At 39.6% G+C, this 11,191-nt stretch overlaps 1 protein-coding gene across 1 annotated transcript; it reads left to right on the top strand.

Moving 5' to 3' along the window:
• The first annotated feature begins 10,156 nt into the window (after positions 1 to 10,156).
• LOC120291132 (major allergen Pru av 1-like) lies at positions 10,157 to 10,961 on the top strand. The gene is made up of 2 exons (XM_039308107.1): positions 10,157 to 10,340; positions 10,666 to 10,961. The coding sequence occupies exons 1-2, from the start codon at positions 10,157 to 10,159 to the stop codon at positions 10,959 to 10,961; spliced, it is 480 nt and encodes a 159-aa protein (XP_039164041.1).
• Positions 10,962 to 11,191: the final 230 nt, after the last annotated feature.

The following is an 11,191-nucleotide window of genomic DNA, read 5'->3' as shown; positions in this document are numbered from 1 at the left end:
AAGCTAGAAAAGGCTCCCGACCTTCATGGGGTTGGCAAAGTATAACTCGGCGTAGGGATTCTATAAGTCCACACACTATGTACTTAGTTGGGAATGGGAAAAAACTATCGATAAGAGCAGATAAATTGATAAAAAGTGGTTTGATTGGAGGCTTAGCAACAAGAAATGAACCAGAACATGTGGTAGAACTAATTGAACAAGGGACTAGCAAATGGAATGTTCATAGGGTGGAGTCGATGTTTGATGACAAAATCATGAAGGAAATTCTTGCTACTCCTATTGGAAGGCCAGATTCAAAAGACAAGCTAGTCTGGATGCATAATAACTATGGTATCTATTTAGTGAAAAGTGGCTACTTCACAGTCAGAGATAACCCAACAAGCACAAACCCAACAGCAACCTCATCGCATCATATAAATCTAGATCTCTGGAAACACATTTGGCAAGCTAAAACCCTTCCAAAAATCAGATTCTTTCTCTGGCAAGCATGTCATAATGCTCTTCCTACAAGGGAAAACTTATATAGAAGAAAGCTAGTACCGGATCCTATATGCTCTATCTACAACAAAGAAGCTGAAACCACCGAACATATTCTTCTACTCTGTCCATGGACAAATCAGATTTGGAGTTCCGCACCCCTATAGATCAAAATATCCAGATATGGGTTAACACGCCTCGATGACTGGTTAGACAATCTCAAAACCAACCCTACCCATACCAAGAAGTTTGACCAAGTCGTGGCTTTCCTCTGGAGTATTTTGAAGGGTTGAAATCAGTACCTCTTCGAGAGTTGTCCCCTGCACCCGCAGCAAGTTTTAATTCAGGCGCAAGCTCTCTGCGATAACCTCAAATCTGTGAGCCAACAACAAGTAGATGAAAGGAAGATAAAAGCCATACCAGATCGTTGGCAACCTCCGCCCCCTCATACGCTGAAAGTTAATATAGATGCTTCATTTGCCGAGCTCAACGCCACGGAAGCAGATGCCGGAGGAGAAACGCAAAACAGAGCAGCAGTAGCATGTATCTGCAGGGACTACCGAGGATGTCTTGTGGATGGCTTCGCGAAATTGGTGGATGCGGCTTCGATAGCACATGCGGAAGCTTTGGCTCTGCTTGAAACCCTAGATCTACTCTCTAACCGTGCGGAACTCTCCCTGCAAGTATAGTCAGATTGTCTTCCACTCGTGCAGGGGGTTACGGCTTCGACGGAAGTGAACTGGTAGCTTCAACCGCTCCTGGACCAGGCCCAAGCGAAACTACAGGAATTCTGTGACATCTCCCTAGCCCACTGCAATAGAATAGCAAACCGGCCCACCGATTGGCTCGCAAAGGCCTGTCGATTTAGTTACATTCCCTCTAATTAGTTGTTTCATCCCCCGCCCGCTCTACTAGACTTATTATGCACCAATGCTTTTGATGTTTTGTCTCAAACCGTGGCTAAGTAATTTCATAGTAATCCTTTTTTGACCAAAAAAAAAAAGAAGAAGAAAGAGCAGCTGCAGCGAGAGAGAGAAAGGAGAGAAGGAGAACAAGGTTAACAAAAATGTCGCTTGGGTGCGCTTATTTTAGCGAAAATTTATCGCTGAAAAGTATTTTCAAAAAAATTAATTCCAGAGAAAGTAAATAATTTTCTAGTGTTCGCTCGTGCCAAAACATGTTGGAGAAAAATTAATTTTATGGTGTTTGATAGCAAGTGAATCTGCTAATATGCGTTAATAAAGTCTAATTTAGGCTAATTTAATCTATAAGAATTATCAAAAAAATTATTATCTATTATTTCTTACCATAAACAGAAGTTTTTTTTTTCCAAATATAAATTTATTATCTTCAATCCACATAAAACACTTTCGGTAGATTGAATAATTTTCTATCATCTAAATATTGGAATATGGAAAACTTTTCCATCAACTAAATGGGCATTTGATCTTTAAAAACTTGTGATTGTTTGTTTTTTGAAAAGCAAAAGGCGAAAAAGCTTGCTTGACAGCTAATTGTATGATGTCGGAAAGATTTTGCCACGTAATAAGTCAATACCCTCCATCACAAACATTAATCTTCTCAAATTGTTAACTTAGATGCTGTCTTTTTTGTCGACCCTTGTCATATATCAATCAACTAACGAGGATGTCATGTCTTGATTCTTTAAGGGCAATGTCAACAAATAATATCGGATCAAAGAGGTGAATTAACAAAAATATGATAGTATCATTACACTTTATTTGCACATAATGTATGTAGCCGATACAAAGACGTTATCATATAAGATCAACCTCATGGGACACCGATTCCATAGTACTTGCTTTTGATTCATGGGATAAGTGTTGATTTCTCTTTCTGGGGATCAAATCGAATGTTAATGACTTCATGTCAACGAGGAAGATGGGATTAATGGGTGACGGAAAGTGGAGATTGAAGAACAGGAGAGAGGGACTTGAGAGGCCGAGACACAGACCAGGGTCCGCGTGCACGTGAGAGCAGACCTGGTTCAGAAGTGGAGGCCAAAACCTTTTGTAGTTTCTATGATTAGCCACAAAATTGCTTATCCTAAAGTTTGAGCTCTCTCTTTCTCCCAATTAGCTCTCGACCAAGCTTTTTCACCACTTCAATGCAAAAATCATCGTGATCAATCCGCTTTTGGCCCGGGCGCTTTATTTGACGACAATTTTGCGATTGTCTTGTTAACTTATGCTCTAAAAGAATTTCAGTTGGGGAAAAATTCATTCATCAAATGCAACTCTAGCAAGGTGGTTAACTTTATAGAGATCCTCGTTTTACCCGTTCCGACCTGTAATACTCCAAATGACCCTTCCAAAACCTGACTTATTGAACCTTTGCTAAGTAAACTTTAAGATGTCAAGTATCGAGGGTTATCAGACATTTGGCCTTCAAGGGGATTTTTATCAAGAAGAGTGAATGACCAAAAATGTGTCCGTCTGAGTTGACGTTGTATGTTGGTTTGATCTATTAGACCAAAACCACGTGTGCACACGTAAAAAATCTTAATAACATTAGATCTTAATTCATTGATTGCATGTTAATTTATATTTATCAAAAGAGCGAATGAGATTGTATGGTCTTGTACATCATAACATATTAGACAAATTCCTCGTTGCTTATGGGGCACGTGGGTGGTGTATCTCTCTCTTGGACTAATTAAATTAAGTAAATCATGTGTTAGACGAAGAATCTTTCATCCAAGGGAAACCATTAAAACAATGTTTGAACAATTTGGTAGATCTATACCCTACAAAATGATTTTCAATGTTGTAAGCATGCACTTTCATCTAATGATCATCCCGATGTATTGTGTAGTTCTTTACAGGCTCTACCAGGCCAATTTTTTTTTTTTTATCCTCTCAATTTTATATAATTATCATCGTCATCATCATTATTAAGAGAGTAGATCGTCACTTTGAATTATGATTTATATATAATCTCTCTCTCTCTCATTGATCATTTAAATGCCTACCCATGTAGAAATGTAGGGAATCCTAGCTAGGATTAATATATATAGTTACTCCTTTATGGTTTTATAGTCGGCAATCCACAAGTGATTAGATATTGGTCCTATGTTAGTGTTCTTTTAGTTGATGTGGGATCTAAATACAACTCTTGTGGTACTTAAATGCACGGTTGCCTAGAATGTAGTTTGGTATTCTAATATATATATCATACATACTTCTTGGTTGTGGCTATGACACTGATGAAATCTTTTAGATCGTGCACTTTCGATGAACATGTATAGATTTCACCAAATAAGATTCCAAGCAAATTAAAAAATAAATAAAGTGATGTCCAAAGCTAGAAGAGCAAGGCAAAAAGGAGCTATTTTAGAATATCACTAGGTTGATTATTTAATCCAAGCCCTGTTCATTAGTAAAAGGAGATGCTATAGGTTGATGTCCATGTCAATAAATAATCTCAATAAATAAACTCATTTTTGAATTTGTTTTACTAAAATCTAGCTTTTCATCTTTATTTATTATGTGTCACACCGTAGCATCAACTGGCATGTTATTCGTGTGTGACTATTGATAATAATATATCATAGGCATTTGAAAGACTCATACTCCCATTTAAAGTAGCGATCTGATCCATTAAAATTATATATTCCAATTAATTTGGAAAAGAAACATGTCATGAACAATAATAGGGATATTATCAAAAAAGAAGAAGAAAAAAGACAGGGTCCTTACTTGAAAGAACTTGCCCTAATCAGAGGTAATTGGTGATGTGGGGATATTTGTCCTATCAAAAAGCCACACTGCATTACACGTGTCACTACGTATAACATATAGACAAATTTCGATTCATTTATATATGTAACATCAAAGGATGACTTCAACGAGGGATTCGTGGGCTTACAATAATTCAATTAAAGTTAGAGCACGTGATGTTCGTTAAATTTTTGACTTTCGTAAACAATTTTTGTTACAAGATGGGATAAAGCTGCAACTGCACTTGTCTCTTCTTTAATTCTTTTATTTTTTATTTTAACTCTTACAGTTTGAGATTTACATTTATTGATACTTAAATTTTGACTAAACATCTATAATTAAAATTATATAAAAAAATTTGGAATCAATTTAACCCTAATAAAAACGATTTTCACATCATATAAGCATTAATATTATTTGCATTTTAAGTTTTATTTTCTCTTATTTAACCCTATTTAATAGTATTTATAAAAAAAAAAAGGGCCCACGGCGGCTAGGCCTTCGCCTTAGTCCCCCTCTTTTCACCTTTCTTCCCCAAGAGTGGGCCTAGGGCCCACTCTGCTTGTGCTTCTCACCCTGGCCCGGCCCCTCCTTCCTCATTCCCCGCTTCTTCGTCAGGCCAGCGAGGGCGGCCGTAGCAGAAGGAGTAGAGTAGGCGCAAAGCAGAGCAGGCGGCGGTGGAGGCGACGGGTGATGTGATGCTGGTTCATCGAAGGGGGGCCGGTCGGCGCATGAAGGACCGGCGGCCGAAGCACCTCCGCCGACCGGCCTTCTTAGCCTATAAATAGAAGGCCGGAGGTTGGGGAGGAGGGAGAAATCGAAGGGGGTCAAGTACGACGCGAGAGGGATTCGGATCCGGAGGAGAGAGGGCCGTGAAAGAGAGACCGTGAGTTGAGAGAGAGAGAACGCGACTGAGAGAGCCGCTGTTGACCTCCACTTCCGAACCAAAACTGATGATCCGCCGCCGCTCCTTGTCCACTTCGAGGCCATGGTAGGTCCCTGTTCGGGCCGTCTTGGTTTTTCCCCATTTGGGGTCGGCTTCCCGAGGATCCCGGCTAGGAGACGAGCGAGGCGGACAGACGTAGCCCGATCTATCGAGCTCGTCCGCCGTCCAACGCCGCGAGCTGGGTAGGGACTCTCGGCCGACCGCGCTTTTTTGTGCCCATGCCCTATTTCAGGCTCGCCGGACTAGGTTGCTGCTTTCCGGTTCATGCGAGTTTCCAGCCTTATTTGTGGCTGGATCTTATGGCTACATGGCTCCTGGTAAGTTAGATGATTGAATCTAATAGAAAATTTCGCGGGTACAAATGGTCTCGGATTGATAATTTGCATTCAAATAATTCTAACGGGACTTTTAGGATTCTTGCAAATATAGGTTTTGAGAAGTGATTTGTTTTAGAGAGTCGGTTTCAAATTTGGAATTTGGGTACAACTTGACATTATGATCATGATTTTGATTCATTCTTCTTCTTGAAAAATAAAATTAGTAGTAACTCTGTGGTTAATGGACAAATCGAATTTGGATTCATTCAATAATTCTAACAATACTTTTAGGAAGAGTAAGTATAGATTATGAAAAGTGGTTTGTTGTAAAAGTACAACAGAAATTTGGAATTTGTGGACAACTTGACGATGTGAGCAAAATCCTGACTAGTTGTTCTTTCAAGAAACAGAGTCAGCAACACTAGAGAATGATGGGGAGCATCCATTGAATGTTCTTTCTTCCCTACAAATGACACAAATGTCGACATTATTGAAAGACTCAAATGTGCTACTGAAGGACGTGCTCGACCCACGGCTTCCTCCTCCGACCGGTCAACTAGCCGAGGAAGTGGATGTGCATGGGGACGAGTCTCGATTCGCGACCTACCATGCATTTCATCAAGCAGGAATTATCCGCACGCACTCAAGCTTGTTTGTCTAAGCCATTGGGTTCTATTAGAATATTTTAACAATAATTTAGTGACTCCCTCAAGGTTGTCTACATTCAAAGATCTCTCGCATGCTAACAAGTATCATTTGGGCTTGAGATCCATGCCTTTTGTCCTCTTTCTTTATTATATGATTTAGACCAATGTGATGTTGAGTTAGATTACTAAACGAGGCGATTGAGAATCATTTAGAGGGCATTTTCAACATAATCTCCCAGATCTCTTGCCGTGGGACTTGGAACTCTTAGGTGAAGACGATTCCATCTCACCTGCAAGAACGTTCAAGGCGTTTGTTCTTGACGACGATCTCATCCCCAAGCTCCTCCCACAAGCCTTTAAGGATTTTGTCATCCCTGAAGGTGATGGGGGTCCCGGCTGAGAGTGCTAGTATGAACAAAATAAAGGAGTTAAGGAAGAAAATAAGAACACAAGATTTATAGTGGTTCGGCTTAATCCAAGCCTACATCCACTCTCCCACGATAACAGCCTTCTTGGCTGGATTCCAATATGCAATCAACAAGAGATTACAACTTCGAGTGCATACACTTAGTAGATCACACTATCTCACTAAGTCACTTTCTTGGTATTTCTCTCACGATTACAAACATTTAAGCTCTCAAGAGACAAGTATATGATCTAAAGTCGCTTAGACTTTGGAATTATAAATTCTACGCTCCGTCTCTTACTTGCTCATCGGTCCTTCATCTCCTTAAATACTCCTCCATTTCCAAACTACCCGTTGGACAATATCCCGGAGAATCGTCTTCCAATATACCCATTGGACAGCTCTGTATCTAGAAGATTTAGTAGCCGTTGAGTGACAAAGGTAGAATCCCAAATGGATTCCGATCGCCCATACAAACGAAATCTTGGTTTCCATAAGTAAAGCTTCTTCGTATATAAAGTTCTTGTCTTCAATCAAATCAATCTTGATGTGGAATCCAAACCAGATCACTAGCCGTTATATGATTGGGCTTGAGTTACGATTCATCGTAATCTGGATGTAAAGTCTGAGTCTTTAGACTTTACGATATGAGTCTTGAGACTTTACAATCTGGGTCTGTAGACTTTACAATATGAGTCTTGAGTCTGACAGTCTTCAGACTTTGACACAGTCTTCAGACTTTGACACAGAAGTCTGGAAATCTTCAAAATATACTCTGGACATATGTTACGTTCAGTCTTCTGGCCGTCTTCTGACTTTGATAAAATCCTTTACATGTTCTATCATCTGCATGGTCTATTACTCAACCATCAAACATGTTAGTAGCCTTTGATTTATTTTGTCATCTTCAAAACATCATAAGGGATTTCCCTAACACCGGCGCCATCTTTGGCGAAGGCCAGTGCTTGCGCTGTCTTCTATTTTCATTTATTTTGATTGCGTCGCATTAACACGTGATGTCAAAGAGGACATTTGCCGACATTCTTTGTTAAGGCTAACGTGGGAGCTGACTGCAGTTGTCTGTGTCTCGTAGCTAGACAGTTCAACTCGGTGGAGCACCAGTCGAGAAGCTGGACAAGGAAAGCTCGCGCATGCGTACGCCATCGTCCAGGGCAACGCGCAGAGAAGATCCCGAACGAGATCAAGTTCTATGCTTTTCTAGACAGAGAGGGTGTATGGCCAAGAGCATGAGCAAGTACTTCGCCATGGACCGGGTCGAGAACAAGGCCAGCAAAGAGAAGGCCATGGGAATGTTGAAAGCCATAGAAGCCCATCTCTTGCAAAAACGCTGATGCTTACGAGTGAGTTGTTGTTACATGTTGGCTGGATCTTTCTATCTCCCACCATAATTTGAAGAAAAATAACAATCGAGACTGAACCGTAACTATGTTTTGAAGCGGTAGATATGCTGCATGCTGTCATCAAAGACGCTTGTCAAACATCTTGTAAAGACCTCGGCATTCTTTTAACAGAGTTGAAACTGCCGCGAGATTATAGATATGAATGCGCCGCTTTGCCCATCTGTCTTTGAGGCCATATCAGAAAAGCATATCGAGGAAGAGAACAGTTGACTCAAGAAGGGACGGTCAACTTTTTCACATATGAATTTTCTGCATTTGACACGCAATTGTTACTTCACATTCGTATTTTTAAGTCTTGAGATTTAACAAAGACTCTGGCGTGGAAAATCATTCGCGATTCACATGTGACGGAATGGCACGCGATCGGAAGCTTCAAAGAGATGAGAAAAAGGCGCTTGATGGAGACCTAGAAATGAGTTAAAGTAGTATATACGTTTAATCGATTTTGGGCGTTTTATTTTAGTGAGGTTCATATGGGTTCCACATGAACCTATCAAATATAGCGATTTAGATTAACTTAGTACATATACCACAATTTTGATGAAGAAACAGAAATGAGCTAGCGTCATATTTATATTAAGTGGAATTTGGACTTTTAATTCTAGTGATTTCAATATGGATCCTATGTGAACTCATCAGATTTGGCAATTTAGATCAATTTAGGACATACAACACACTTTTGACAAAGACTCGGAAATGAGTTAGGGCCTCATTTTTATTTAGTAGAATCTAGACTTTTAATTCCAGCGAGTTTTATATAGGTCCCACATGAACCCATCAGATTTAGCGATTTGGGTTAATTTAGTTTATACGACGTAATTTTGATGAAAGAGCACTAGATTTATATTAAGCTGATTTGAACTTTTAATTTTAGTAAGTTTCCTATGGATCCCACATGAACCCATCAAATTTAGCGATTTAGATTAACTTAGTATATACAACACAATTTTGATGAAAACTTAGAAATGACATAGCATCGTATATATATCAAGGAGAATCTAGACTTTTAATTTGAGTGAGTTCCACATGGATCCCATGTGAACCTGTTAGATTTAGCGATTTAGATCAATTTAGGACATACAACACACGTTTGATAAAGACTCGGAGATGAGCTAGGGTCATATTTATATACAACACAATTTTGACGAAAACTTAGAAATGACATAGCATCGTATTTATATCAAGGAGAATCTTGACTTTTAATTTGAGTGAGTTCCACATGGATCCCATGTGAACCTGTTAGATTTAGCAATTTGGGTTAATTTAGTACATACGGCGTAATTATGATGAAAGAAAACTGTATTTATATTAAGTTGACTTGAACTTTTAATTTAGTGAGTTTCCTATGGATCCCACATGAACCCGTCAAATTTAGCGATTTAGATTAACTTAGTGTATACAACACAATTTTGACGAAAACTTCAAAATGACATAGCATCGTATTTATATCAAGGAGAATCTTGACTTTTAATTCGAGTGAGTTCCACATGGATCCCACGTAAACCTGTTAGATTTAGGGATTTAGATCAATATAGGATATACAACACACGTTTGATAAAGACTCAGAAATGAGCTAGGGTCATATTTATATACAACACAATTTTGACGAAAACTTAGAAATGACATAGCATCGTATTTATATCAAGGAGAATCTAGACTTTTAATTCGAGTGAGTTCCACATGGATCCCATGTGAACCTGTTAGATTTAGCAATTTAGATCAATTTAGGACATACAACACACGTTTGATAAAGACTCGGAGATGAGCTAGGGTCATATTTATATACAATACAATTTTGACGAAGACTTGAAAATGAGGTAGTGTCGTATTTATATTAAGGGAATCTAGACTTTTAATTCTAGTGAGCCCATTAAATTTAGCAATTTAGATCAATTTAGAACATGCAGCACACTCACCAAATAACTTATGCTCGGAACACTATCTAAATTTAGTGATTATTTTTAGGAAAACATTTTCTAAATTATCTATTTTCTGCAAAATATAATGCATCTTAGTAAGAAGAAAATATGCAGTGATCAGAACCCTTCACACTCAGTCTCCCTCTCTCTCTATATATGTCAACTTCAATTCAGCCTCTTCTCTTCACTCCCAAGTCGCAGAGACCAACTTCGTCACTACTACTCAAGTCTTTCCAGATCATCACCCCCTTCTCAGTTTCAGCAACTCCGTTAGGATCCGGTCATGGGTGTCATCACTTTTCACTTTGATGTCCCGTCCGTCATTCCCCTGGCCAGGATGTTCAAGGCTGTTGTCCTCGATGCCGGTAACCTCCTCCCCATCGTCCTCCCGCAAGCCGTCAAGAGCGTTGAAGTCCTCGAGGGCGATGGAGGTCCCGGGACCATCAAGTTGATTACTTTTGCTGAAGGTTAGTCCATCCGTATTAGGAACTTAGGATTGCTCTGAATCAAGGCAGGTTCAACCTTATGGAACACTATAATGAATATGGAAAAAGATAAAAATATGACTCGGTTACTTAAGATGTTTCTAACCGTTTAACTTTACACAAGTGAATATGTGACTCAATTTTGATCAGGCAAAGTCAGGCTATGTCTAAGTCAATTGTATTGGATTGCGGTCGGAACAATTGGGTCAATTCCTAAATGGCCTGATGGACACCATGAAGATTGGTGCTCGTGATATTGAAACCTGCGAGTTCTAAATGTGAATATGACTTTTTGTTACAGTGATAGGCAATCCATACAAGACAGCAAAGCACAAGGTCGAGGCCCTGGACAAGGAGAACTTCACCTACTGCTACTCAATCATCGATGGCGAAATGCTGGGCACCACCTTCGAGAAGATCACCTTTGAGGTGAAGATCAACGCGTTGCCTTTGGGAGGCTCGATGTTGAAGTGCACGAACAGTTACTTCACCATTGGCGAGGTGGACATCACCGAGGAGGAGATCAACACCCGGAAAGAGAAGGCGTCCGCGATGTACGAGGCCATCGAGGCTTATCTCTTGGAAAACCCTGATGCCTACTGAGCCGATCTCTTCGCTATCTTGTATTGTTTACGTAATGTGTTAAATATGTGTGGTTATGCTATACTGAAAAGGAGACAAGAAGAGTTTAAGTCACTCTGTTTGGAGCTAAGCATGTTGGGCTGGTGAGTGTTGTTGTTCTTGTCATTGCCGAGAATAAGAGAATAAAAGGTGTGATAGGAATCTGGTGCAGTGGTTTTGTGTAATTTGATAAACTATACAAGGCTTGTAGA

The sequence above is a fragment of the Eucalyptus grandis genome, chromosome 1 (genome assembly GCF_016545825.1).
Source record: "Eucalyptus grandis isolate ANBG69807.140 chromosome 1, ASM1654582v1, whole genome shotgun sequence".
In the NCBI taxonomy this organism is placed as follows: Eukaryota; Viridiplantae; Streptophyta; class Magnoliopsida; order Myrtales; family Myrtaceae; genus Eucalyptus; species Eucalyptus grandis.
The sequence above is the reverse complement of the archived record's forward strand: the minus strand, read 5'-3'. Positions and strand labels throughout refer to the sequence as shown.

Excerpts from the sequence above, each read along its gene's own strand:
- LOC120291132 (XM_039308107.1), top strand. The coding sequence starts at position 10,157 with ATGGGTGTCATCACTTTTCACTTTGATGTCCCGTCCGTCATTCCCCTG. Across the intron at positions 10,341-10,665 it reads GTTGATTACTTTTGCTGAAG|GCAATCCATACAAGACAGCA; the intron begins GTTAGTCCATCC and ends TTACAGTGATAG.